Source organism: Lepisosteus platostomus, chromosome 7 (assembly GCF_059453375.1).
Source record: "Lepisosteus platostomus isolate fLepPlt1 chromosome 7, fLepPlt1.hap1, whole genome shotgun sequence".
Taxonomy (NCBI): Eukaryota; Metazoa; Chordata; class Actinopteri; order Semionotiformes; family Lepisosteidae; genus Lepisosteus; species Lepisosteus platostomus.
Window position 1 is genome coordinate 9,676,330 of NC_142617.1, and position 13,381 is coordinate 9,689,710.

Below are 13,381 nucleotides of genomic sequence, written 5' to 3' on the forward strand. Positions count from 1 at the left end.
TTCCGTGTTTTGAAAAACTGACATGTTTTCACTACAGTGCCCAAAAATCCTTCACTGGTGAGCATCCTACTATAGGTGGAGGAATTGACTTCAGTGTGTAGCATAGGTTTAAGCATCCTATATTTTCTACTACATTCATATTAGGAATTGCAAATTTATACTCTACATTTTGTATAAAATACAAACCTGTATCAAGTGTAATAGTGACCTCCCTATTTATTCATTGGTGAGCACCCTACCGTAGGTGGAGAAATACACTTCAGTGCTTAACATAGATCTAATAAACAATTTCAGACCACTAAGTCATCATCTACTATTATAATTATAATAATTAAGGTTTTATTAAAGAAAATTGTTGCATGTATTGCTTATGTTTTTTTGCACTATTGAAATACCATAACTACTGTCAATGTAAACATCTTTTAACATACAGAAAATAATTAGGCCTTTAAAGGTCAGCAATTTACATGAAAAAGTAATATGGTTGTCATTATAATTCTTTTGCACTTCACAAAAGTAAAATTTGTGATTGTAAGGAATTTGGAAACCAGTAAGAGGGATTTACTGTACATGTAATCTTCTTAGGGAAATTCATTTTCCATGTTCAAATTATGAATACATTTTTTGGAAAGAATTTCGTTCGTTAACCTAGGAAGGATACTTACCACAGCACTACGGGCACCTCTGACCAGCAGGGGTCATCCCTTCTAATTTAACGGCTGTGTACTGCACTGCCTGCTCCACACGGCCATGATCCTCACCTGATGAGGGAAGCTGAGGGTCTCGGACAGCTTGCTGATTTGACCCAGCGTGCTCAGGTCTTCATCCAGCCTCCCGATCGTCTTCTGAATGTTCTCCCGATTGGTGGCCTGAGACGTGCCTGTCAAGAGGGCGGGGAGAGAGGGCAGACACACAGGTTCAAACAAACATCTCTGGGCTCCCGCTTCATTTTCTTGACTTAATTCCCCGAGTCATTAGCACTTATCGTTTAGCATTGCCCAGAACGGTGTTTGGGCTCTTACGTTTTTGAGGTAGACAACAGAAGCAGTGGATGAAAGCATCAATAAGTTTTAGCAGTTCTCAAGAATGATGGTCTCCTCCAGACAGGCAGCGTAAATTGTAAGGTTACATAAAGTCTTATTTTTTCAAGCTCTGAAACAAAGTTCTTGAAATCGGTTTCCATTTCCCACTAAACAATGGAGTTCGTCACATTGGATACTGTTTGAGAAACTGTTATCTAGTAAACTACATAAAGCACGATTTACCTTTAACCATCTCCACATCTTCTAAAGGCAGTTTCCAAAGGAACTTATATTTACTCGAGGTGTCAATGACGCTTGCCGCCGTGTAACTTAAAAAAAGAGGAAGAAAAGAATACAATTACCAGGAATGACCACTAGATGGAGCCCTGCTGCGCTGAATGATTTAAAAAGAGTATCGTGAATAATGCATGTGCCCCACAGCTCTTTCAGTGCTTACATTTCCTTATACAAGCCGAGTGGTTTAAATTGACAGACTTTGGGAGACTGGGAAACAGAAGAAACATGATACAGCCACTTTGCTTTGCATGGGACACATTAATCCTGATGGGTTCTGAACAAATATGGCAAACTATTCGATTAAAGAAAATATTTGCTTAAAAAGAGGAGAATATGTTGGTGATTTTGGAAGGGTTCGGGAGGCATCACAATTAGTTCACTCTGCAGCATAATGGTCTGAAATTACTTATGTAAATGGCACAATTAGGGGAACTTCACCTGCATTAAGGGATACTCATATCTCTGATCATGATTAGATTTTAACATGTAGCTGCAATTGTTTGCTACCAATAAATTTGGATTGACCTGTAAGTAAGATGAGAAAGACCTGCTAAGCTCACATTTAGGCCCATCTGCCAAAAAGGAGGGCAGTGAATAGCCTGAACCCACGCCACAGTTCAATTAAAGTTTGACTATAACCAATGTACAATTGACAGTCCCGTGGTAATCATTCATCTGAGGTAGGGATATGAGATTAAAAGTCAAAATCTCAATTACTAATGATGTTTCCTTCACTCGGAGATTGGAGTGTTTGTCAAGGGAATTTGTCAGAGTTGCTAACTGTAAAGCAATCTGTCATCAGTTAGTAAACGAGAAAATCATTTGCACATCTACCAATCTCTTCTACAGAAACCAAGAGAAAGAGAGAGTAGAGAGAGCAGAGTAGTTTACACGTACATACATGGGGATTCTTAATCCCACTGATCTCTCGGGACATACACAGCACAACAGACAACACGACACAATGTAGACAACAGGAACAACAAATATATTGTGGAAAAATAAATATGTAGTAGTGAGATCGAGGGAAAATCCAAAATCAAACTCGTCTTTCTACCTAGGCCAACCTAGGCCATCATTCAGGTAAAAACAGAGTCACTTACAGACTCATGGAACTGCGACGCAGGGACCCTGATTTCCGTTTCAATGTTGTGCAAATCAGCAAGTCACTGAACAGGAACAAGGAACGGTCTTTCTTGCCACCCACAGTCTTCTGCAATACGCAGAGCAGTGTTAAATGCATTGTATTATCAGCAAAAGGAAAACATTTTTCTCCTCCAAACTGTACACACATATACAAAAAGACTCATCTCACAATAGCTCAGTATGAGCCTGTTCTTTATCTCAACACACGCCACAGACAGGAAACTGGAATTGTATTAGAAAATTACTTTAAAAGGTTGGGTAAACCTTTGAAAACTATAAAATCTGACTTCCAGATAACTACATTTAGGTATGCACATTCCTGAAATAACAATATGTTAAATAAAGTCCAGAAAGACATGGGTTAGTTCTGTTTTCCAACTACTCTCCATTGTCCATATATAGTTTTATTTTAAATATGAAGAATGAAGTAAAATATAGGAATGTATTAAAACATTAGGAATGCATTAGTACAGGTTACAGCTGTTTGTGATCTAGAGGGAAGAAATGAGTTACCAGCCTTACAGATGAAGTGCATTCACCTGTAATCCAATGTTAAGGACAGGAGGGCATAGAACTCTGCAGAGAAACTATAATAAGGAAAATGTTCTTACCACTTCCACCACCATCTCTTGCCTTAGGAACTTCCTCTGAGGATTTAAAAGCTATAAACGAGAAAGGTATCTCAGCATCACCTTGCACATATTAAAAGCCAAAAGATTTAAATCCCCAACAATCATGTTCTGCATCGATGAATCCAAATGAATAAATTCAACAATAACTCAGCATGGAGTGCTGGAACACAAGAACGGTGGGGAAGACAGTTCTACTCCACTCCAGGTGAACATTATTCGGATGTTTAGAAAAATATCCCAGTCTCGTTACAGCATTAAGCTTACATATATTTTTCATTCAACAAGCACAGCCAACCCAGAACTGAGGTAAATCACTCGTGCTGTTTTTAGGTTTTAAACTTTTTGTGTATTTAATGGAAGGTGACCACCACTGAAAACTAAAACTATGAATGTTTTGAGTGGCTCTACCTTTAATGCCGGCAAATGTGGAGCCTAACAGAAAATATCTGACCGTGCCTAGAGCAGTCTAGATCAGGAAGCAACACCATATCCAACAGCACTGGGTCAATAAACCACACGCTGAGCGCCAGCTGCCTGCCAGCCACAGCCAACTTGTTCATCAAGACAACAATTACTGGTCCACTTTCAATTGAAATTGATTTACAACAGCCCACGGCTGTCAGTCACGCTGAGGATTAAAATTTAAGCCAAAATCCGCCCACTCCCTGTGACATGAAGAGTGGTATTCTGGACCGGCTGGATTACTGAAGGAGAGCATCCGGCCGGTTGGCCTGTTACAGTGGGCAGAGAGATGAAACGACGAAGGGGAAGGGATGAGAAACGAGGGAGGACAGGGGAGGGAGTGGGGTGGCAACCATACATTCTCCACCCCCTCGATGTGCGCCTCGATCTCCTGCAGAACTCGGGTCTCCTTCTCGGCCTCCTCCGCGCTCCGCCGGCCCTTGTTGATCCTCTCGGCCAGCCTCTTGATGTTCTTCTGGGCGTCCAGCAGGAAGGGGTGGTCGGGGTGGTCTTCCGGGGTGTGCTTCAGCAGGTCCTGCCGTCCACACAAAAACACACACGTGCCGCCGTCAGACGCATCCCCCCCACCGCGAGCCGACCTGCAGCCTAGAAAGGTACTGAAGGAACCCGAGGTGTCGCACAAAATAGCGGGACGCAGAGAACAGTTCGTTCCTGTCGAGCTGCAGCTTTACGGCTTAGCCCTGCTCACTAATGACCGGACTCTAGGCAGACTAAGGAATAATTTGTACCATTCCATGTTACCCTGTTCGGCCTTTTACACACATTAAATAACCACGCAGGGCCCTTTAAGGAACATTTTTTATTGTTTTTTTTAAGGGTTAGTCTTCATACTCATTTCACTTTGTGGCCCCGCGTCATATTTTCACGACCCCAAAAGGACTAGTTTCCAGAAACTCCATGAGACAATGAATACCATATATAACCAGGCTGTAACCACACTCCAGGACATGTGCTCTGTGGTTAATGTAATCTATAGCGGATGTGGAAAACAAAGAAAACCTCTGAACTAATCAATGACAGACTTCACCAAGAATTACAGCTAAGCGCTTCTGCCTCTTCAGTTGACTTCCCTGTTACCATCACGTATGAGGATTGAGCGACTCGCTCATACTCCATCCATTGTTTTTTCTGTCCCATGTTGCTATCATAATATTAAAACAGCCGACCTTAAGGGCACAAGATACCTACATCTTGTTTTACTGGCAAAACCTACAGGCAATGTACAGTACAAAGATGGAATAAGGATAAAACAAGCTCCTTATCCGCTGCACTAGACATGTCCCTTTCTATCCATAATGATCATAATATTTTTCTTCACAAAAAAGGAAATATAGGTCACACATGTTCACAATCATCTTTTGTAACTTTAGATTACCCTGCAATCATCACACTTAATCCCAGATGCAATGCGAGGAGTGAATGCCCGGTGACATAATCCAGGAAAACAGGAATAGTTTGCAGATGACTAAGCTGCAAGTCAAGCAAGTTCATGTGCACCACAGTTGACATTCCCCAAGAGAAAATGAAAGGACCAAGAGGAGACAGATTGCCCTGACTACACAGCTGCCTTATGTATACTACAGCACCTAGTGAGATCCAGCACCTCTGAGATGTTTCAGTGTCACAGATCAGCACGTCAGAGACCAATCTTTCCTGGCAACAATGATTTAACCTCAGTAGGTCTTCAAAAGAATAAAAAAATCAATCCACAGATCTCCTCAGAAGCTGTCTATAGGAGCCATACCATTTTCGTAGTTATTATTTATGTGAAAAGATTCATAAGAAGCATAGCTGGAGAAAAAAAAAGTGTGGAGTGGGGGACTCGTAGATTGTTTGTTTTGCTTTTGGCAAGACAAACTTGGTCCTCCATCGGGTAAGGCGGACTCACCTTCACAAGAAGTTCGTAGCGGGGGATCCTCTGGACTGGTTTGATCATCAGATCTGACAGAGCTTGTTTCTCCTTGTTCTCCCTTGTACATTGCTGGCGATGGGAAAGAGAAAACAACAGAGGAAAAGCTGGACTTGTGGTTTCTATGGCACGCTGTGACTAAGAGCCCCAGTCGATATTCAAAGCAGAGTCAAACACTGCTTGACAAGGCAAACCAACCACTGATTAGGGCAAACCGCTGGCTTTCCAGTGTTTCTCCTCTCCAAAGACTTTGGAGAAGAACAAAGAGACATAGGTAAAAAGATGTTTGGTGAAGTAATGTAGTAATTTTATTTATTTTTACCTTGTGATTATCATGAAACTCTGTCATCTGAAGCCCGCAATCTATTATAATCCCCTTACTTTGCAATCAACCCTAACATTTTGAGAGTGGGTTATAGATAAAAATATCCAGCAAATGAAGAAATGTGTACTGCACAATGGTGTATGTTATTGCAATGATGTCCAGTAGGTGGCACACACATGAACAGAATATTACAACCAGATTAACGGTTTTATGAACATTTAAGAAATGACTTGAGTGCAATTACTCCTTAGTTAAGATGAAAAAATAGTGAGTGAATCATTGTCAAGAAAACTTCAAATATTTAGCATCAAGAAGAGAGGTTTCAACAGGTTCATGGTTTTGCTGGGAAGGATTTACTATCAAAGAGTGACAAGATCCAGCTCTGCAGTACCAATACCAACATACAAACAAAGTCACCACTACTTTGAAAGTGAACAATGAAAAATATATTCAAGCAAAACCAGATATCAACCTGCAACAGCCCTCGTATGCACTTAAATTTTTTTCCATTCCAACCCGTTCACAATCAACATTCACAAGCAAAAAAAAAAAAAAGGCAGTACGTTTTACGCACATTAAAATAATGAAGATTAATGCCAAACTGCTTGCTGACAGCACCTTCCTTTCAATATTCAACTCAACGCAAGCCCCGGGTGATGTCATTTTCCTTTTAAAAAAACCTGAACCCTTCACTGATTGTTTTACTCTGTGGTGAAAAGCCTATGACCAATCAAGGCACAGACCAAGGACAAGTAAACCCAACTCACCTCCAAGAACTTGAGGAATGCAGGCTTGGCCTCCTTGGCTATTCTTACGGCGTCTTTGGCATTCAGAAAGTTGTCTATGTATGCTGAATAAATATTCACAAGTATGTCCTTGGAGAACTGTTCAGAAGAAGACAAGCAAGCCACACAGCTTTATTCAAGTTAAATGAGGTGTAAGCAGCAGTAGTTCCAGTGCATTGACAAAAGCTTTATCAGTCAGCAAGCTACCGAAACCACTGTCTGATAACGAATGTGTGCTTACATTTTTATGTTATGAGTAAAACATGACATTTATTCAAAACTATAACAGAAGAACATGCGTTTTTGATAACGATTAATGACTTTTCTCCACCACACACTTCATGAAATAATACTGTGCTTTTTTAAAGAAGTGCTGTTCTCAGACTCATATGCACGTTCAGATGTTTTCCTTTTAATTACTGACCTTAAGGGAGGATTTAAGAGGCAGAACAATGAATATACATTATAACACCTAACTTCAGGTTGTGTTGGAAGAACAGATATACTCCCGACCTCTTTTGATGTTGCACACTTCCAACATTCAGGGTGAATGGGCCTACACTTTTGTAGCGATTTTCAAGGTAACTCAATTCCTGCCTCTAAGGACATGAGTGGACCCATGAATGCAAATGTGAGGTGGTAGGCTATCAGAAACATTCCCCTCAGTTGCCTACAACACCACAGCACAGAATGTAACAGTAAAGCATGTCTGAACCATTAGCAGTAATGAGCATGCCATGGTAGTAGTAGTGATACTGAGCCTGCCTTATGAAGGATCATAGCTCTCAATACATAATCTCCACCTGACTACCCCATAAAGAGGGAATTATCTGCTGGCCTCATCCTCTATAATCTTCTTCCATGTTGCCTGAAGAACACTATTTGTTCTATTACCTACCGTATAAGTACATCTACAACAGAAACATTTAATTCATTTGTGTGCCTGGACAAATTTAGAAGCTCAAGCTTTTTCTAAGTGGAGCTTTTAAGAAAAGTGAAAGGCTCTGATGACTTCACAATAAAGAAAGGTTTTCATTCTCTCCAAGAAAAGAGGGTAAATATTGCCCGCTGCAAATTATGAAACATGGTCTTTATTTATAGCCATTACTATGCATAGGCTTCAGAACAGTTTTTTTAAATGTAAATGCACAGAATTCTCTCCAGTCTCAACCATCATCAGAGTGTATACCCACCGCAACAATTCGACAACTATGAACACTTCAAACATGGAAAAAAACCATTAATGATATCTAATGAATGAACAAAGCTTCTAAGAGACTTCCCCCATCCTCGGAGAGCTTCACCCCTCTCTACAGTGTAAATGTAATTATGAAACAGCAACCGACAGCTGTATTTATTCTTTCGGGAAAGCACAGATTCATGACTCATGATGATATGTTTTCCTCTCAGCCGTTAATTCATCGCAGGACTAGGTGAGGATGTCGCTATGTGCCATCATGTTGGCACGTCAACACAGGCATGCAGTGGAGAAAACATTCAAGGTGGGCTCAGGTTGCTCCCCGAGGCCCCCGATGCCATAAGATCACGTCATTGGGAGCACTTGCAAGAAGGCGACAAATAACCAAGCTCTGAGGTGGGATTCTTCAGAGCCAGAAATCTTACGTCAACATTTCAAAGATCAAACCATAAACGCCGATTTAAAAAGGTCGCATTCCATTTCATGACTTTATATAAGCAAACAGAAAAGCCCGCTGAAGAAAAAATAAAAAGTCAACTTCAGCTTGATCGGAAACAGTTTCTCTTGAGCTAAGAATGCCAACAATGCTACAAGAAACATACAGAATTTGGGCCAGAAACTTTGCAACTGTTCTATTATAAATGTTTTTTATTTGATCTGAAGCAGAAGCCACATGTTTGATTCAGAGCTGTTAAAGCAATATGAAGTGTTAGATATTACCAGTCTGGTAATGACATATCAAGTACAGGTAATTTGCACACAACAAAAAAGGATCTCAGTAAGCTTCTGTACTAAAATGGCAGGCAGAACTGGTTACCTGATAAAATCGATTGGTTTTAAATCTATCTAAATGTTCCTTTCACAATAGCAGCAGTTATACAAGCAATTGCATTTAAAGAGATGGATGAAAAATGATGCTCATGTTGAAAGAATGTCAACCTTCTCCCAGATAAGTCTGACGTCTCAAGGATTCTTTTGATTATTCAGTTCCAAAGGACTATCTTTTTTGAAAAAAAAAAATACCGGCTCACACCCACATATTGCTCCAGCAAAAACAGCCACATCTCCACGTGGTCCAAATCATCCACTGGGGCTGTCAGTACATGAAATTGGGGCTTATCAGTCCCCCCTGCTGCTCATTAACGACGTAATCACTTGTTAACTGTGTTCATCTGCTCCTGTATTTAAGTCCTGACTGAGCCCATGCTCAGGGCTCCATCATTGGGTTCTCCGCTGTCTCAGCCAAGCTCTTGCTTGCCCTGCTAGAGATCTCGCTCTGCTTGCTCTTTCTCAAGCTCGCTATATGTCCACCTCCTTTAAGTTTTCCCGACCGTGATTCAAGATTTCCATGGCTTTTCTCCTCACTACTCCCGGGTTTCCAACCCTGCTAGCTTGTCTATGATTTCTGGAACTCTGGGCTGGGCTGTGTTTTCTGTACTAGCAGTGCCTGTCTCTTCGTCATGGAGGCGCAGTGGCCTTCAGGTTGTAGCACATCATTACAATAATACACTATCTTGTCATTTACACTTTCACACAATTAATCAAGAGTTAATACAACAGCATGGTAGGGATAAAGAATTGATAAGATCAGATAAGATCAGATAATAATATCAGATAAGATCAGATCACTTTATTGGCCATATACAATTTCTTGTATTAGAAATTTGTCTTTTTGGATACCTCAATGTGGTCTCCATGAGACACACAGACAGGGAGAGAAGCTTGGGGTCAGAGCGCAGGGTCAGCCATTTATACGGCGCCCCTGGAGCAGCGGAGGTTAAGGGCTTTGCTCAGGGGCCCAGTGGAGTAGGATTCCTCTGCTGGCTGCGGGATATGAACCGGCAACCTTGCAGCCACAGGCGCAGATCCTTAGCCACAGAGCCATCGCACTGCCCCCGAATAAAGAATTGATAATGTTACTGAATAAGGAAAAAACTAAAAGCCAACACCTGAAATTAACGTTGGACGATCCCGATATTCCAAAGAGTATTTAATACTCTCTTTTGTGTTTTTTTTACCGCTAAAAAGGTGATGCTTCCGGATGCGGATATCCAGTCAGGAGTGTAGAAGCACAGTGTATTTAAGGGTTCCTCTTCTTGGCCCCTCCCAGAAGTAGTGAGTACAGCAAATCCTAAGGGTACAGCTGCCAAAACACACTTACGCCTCAACTCAAGTGCTTGGCGACCTACTTTTGACAGCTGCCTTTGTGCCAGGTCATGGCTAGGAGCTCCTAGACATGGCTGTCTTGCCAAGGACGTCAGAGAACATACACAAGAATATGCATGGCTTTGTTCTTGAGAACACAGCGACTTCTGCAAGACCCAATGGCATGGAGACCAACACAGCTGAAGATCTCACTCTGCTGCAGCCTTTGTCCACCAGAACAGGCCTCTGGGATGTTATGAGTGGAAGGCTATCCATTATTCTTTGGTTGCCAGAGCCCTGTTTGCAGAGTATGGAAGATGCAGGAATCCTAATGGTAACAGAATTGCCTCCAGGGCTGAAGTTCTTTAGAAATTCACCCTTTCCAGACAATCCTGTCATCCCTGTGGTGACCCTACATGAACTGCTGCCCAATGTCCATAGAGAGGATGCCAGGGTGGACAATGGAAAACCAATAAACAGCCAGAAACCTTCAAGTGCTAAGACATTTACAACAATAGCTAAAAACCTTATTTGGACGGGCACGTCACGGCCCTGGGACTCATTCTAAATGCTAAGAGGCTCTGGGATTTTTATTCATGAGTTCTTGTTAAACATCCCACTACTTTCCTTTGACATACAGGAGCACTGGGGTACTCTACACGCTCCTCAACAAATCAGATTATAAATCTCTTCCCAAAACAAGGCCGAAATTAAAACATGCAACGCAAAATCTCAATGCACTGAAATGAAAAATGTTTATTAATCCTCTCTGCTCTTATCAACCTAAACTATTTACAGATTTTTTTTTTCTTCAAGCATATTTATTTGTGTTCCTAGTCTCCAATGCAATGCTAAACACGGAGAAACCAAAGCAAGAAATATTTTTGATCCGTGGGAGAAGAGCCACTGTTTGAGTGCCAGAGTTTATTTTCAAACAAAGAGGAGGTTTTGTGTAGTGGGGAAGAAAGCCACTGACTTCTGTAACTTACTGGGGTAGAAGCACCACATGGAGCAATGACTCACTCCTATTCAGATCTAGACACTATCTATCAGAGCCTCTGTACACCAGGCAGTAACAGACCTTTCTTCTATTCTGTGGACAGTTAGGTGGAACTTTATGATATTTACTAGCAATCTTGAAAACAGTTTTGGATATTTCTGATCATTTATTAACCTCATTTCAGAAAGGTTTAATATCCGTCACAGAGGCTCATTATCTAGGATGCCAAGGTCCCGAGGTCTATACAGGGTCTATGAGCTAAAACCTACAAGGATTTAAAATGCCCCATTTATCCAAAAGGAAATATACTGGATATAATGAATTGTTAAACACCTGTGCTGAAACAGAAATATGATCAGATTTCCTCTGCCTCCAGATCCATTTGGGTAACTCCTGTAGCCTGGGTTTTACCAAAAAAGACAGAAAGGGGAATGGAGAGATGTCCAAGGACAGTGAGAGGTACATGAAAGCAAGGGTTACCACATTAAATGGATTCCAGGGCATGGCCTCCCAGGGGCCAGTTGACAATAGTATAGGCACTGTCACATTAAGCTTCTGACTCAAATAAAACAGTCCACTGCCAGAAATAACAAGATGCACTTAAGCTGCAATGCGCCCAAGACACTGACAGCTCGAAGTTCTATTTTAGATACTGTGGCTCCATCCCCAGTACCCATTCCATTTATCACTGACCCATCCAGTCTGCTTGGGGGAGTGAGCTTCTAAGGCCCTGTGGTAATTGGACATACAGTATGATGGGTAATTAACTTTGAAAAGACTCCTGTCATGATGATGCATTTTCCAGTATGCGTCCGTCTGGAATTTGCATTCCCTGAGCTGTTAACACCTCACTCCCTTTCTGAACCGGTACTATGCTACAGAAAGAGTGGCACACGTCTCACTTGGGACATCTTGTTAGACCACACTGTGCGCTGGAAAAAGCCCTTGCCTGGCTGGAGACACTGTGCACACAACTCGATGCGCGCAGTTCACAGCAAAGTTGTCCTTTTATTACATGAAGTCGAATTACAGTTTTGGAAGTAGTCCTGTTTGACCTATGAGTGCAGAAAACAACGTGCAACGCTGCCATAAAATCCATGCCTTTATCCATCAGGAATACAAACCAATAACAATGTAGGAGGACCATGGGCATGGCAGTGATGCTGGGCACTGTGGCCTGCTTACCGATTCGATGAGCAGGCTGCCTACTTTCTGCTTGTCGTGCCAGTCCTGCACACAGAGCAGGACCTGCTCTAGGAACTGCTCATGGTGCTCCAGGATCTCGGGAATCTGGTAGAACATCTCATCCACCAGGGAAGGGTCGCAGATGAATGAGTTTTCCGGCTGCTTCAGAGGCTTCATGTATCCCTGTGGGATAAAACGGACAGACAGAAAGAGGGAGAAAGCACATGAGGGTTGTGACGTGGGGTACAAGTAATAAGTTTCAATGATGGACAGTGTGAAGAACTAATTTGCCAAATGAATTTAAAATGTATGAACTTCAATCTTGGCATAGCATTATAACCCAGTGGGACTCACAACACCCAGCTCACAAACTCCTTTTTCTCAAGTTTAAAATAATGAGACGTGTAAGAGAAGAAGCTTTTCTTCCCGTTTCTATCTTAGCATTTCTTTCATTTTCATTTATTAAGACGATAAGGAACAACCTGGAATCAAGGGTCTAGCAAATTAAATGAAAAAAATCTAGTTTGGGCTTCGATTTGCGACATTAGCAGGTGTCTGTATCATTAAAAGCTATTTTTGTCCTCAAAGCAAATGAGTCATTTAGGCTAAATGCTCTGTTCTGTTTAAGGTTGGTTCCACCAGCGCTGGTCTGGCAGCAATAATGTGGAAATATCCTCTAGTCTTCATATTCGCTATACTGCTTTGACAATAAAAACAATGATGTATCTACCTCAAATAAAAGCTATGGGAGATTGAGGGAATTTCCTTTTACGACAGGCAAGCCATCCCAGAACATGCCTGGTATTCCATTCAAACTGATTTCATAGCAGGGAAAAAAGGTGATTAATAAACATAAATAATAAAGAACAGCAATAACTACAAATAACAAATAAGCGTCAAGGCCTCATACTGTTCACGCAGTGTTCCTCTGCCCCAGCCTCAAAGCTTCCTGAACACGATGCAGTGTCTGACAGCTACACAAGCCCTGTTTCTAAAGTGAGCTCTTCAGGGGTTTCGTTCCTAGCTGAACAGCAGGAACCCATTCTTGCCTGACAGTCAGTTTTTAAAATAAGAGGGTGGGAAGAAGCTCCAACATGACTCACATGAAAGAAGGGCAGGGAGATCTACGTTAATGGATATTTACCGTTTCTACAGATTGCAGCCTATTTTAAGGGGTCAATAACCATCATTCAGCTTCACTTACTGTAGGCAGACACATCCATAGGCAGGTATAGCGATTTAAACTTTTACATA

At 41.6% G+C, this 13,381-nt stretch overlaps 1 protein-coding gene across 1 annotated transcript in view; it reads right to left on the reverse strand.

The window, feature by feature from the left end:
• The window catches only part of arhgef17 (Rho guanine nucleotide exchange factor (GEF) 17), a 91,930-nt gene that overhangs the window by 11,700 nt on the left and 66,849 nt on the right, over window positions 1-13,381 (reverse strand). Inside the window, exons 3-10 of the mRNA XM_088639119.1 lie at window positions 12,128-12,310; window positions 6,582-6,698; window positions 5,469-5,561; window positions 3,918-4,094; window positions 3,077-3,127; window positions 2,423-2,532; window positions 1,266-1,351; window positions 762-880 (exon numbers count right to left, since the gene is read on the reverse strand). Coding sequence (XP_088495245.1) covers window positions 762-880; window positions 1,266-1,351; window positions 2,423-2,532; window positions 3,077-3,127; window positions 3,918-4,094; window positions 5,469-5,561; window positions 6,582-6,698; window positions 12,128-12,310 — 936 coding nt within the window. The remainder of the gene's footprint in view (window positions 1-761; window positions 881-1,265; window positions 1,352-2,422; window positions 2,533-3,076; window positions 3,128-3,917; window positions 4,095-5,468; window positions 5,562-6,581; window positions 6,699-12,127; window positions 12,311-13,381) is intronic.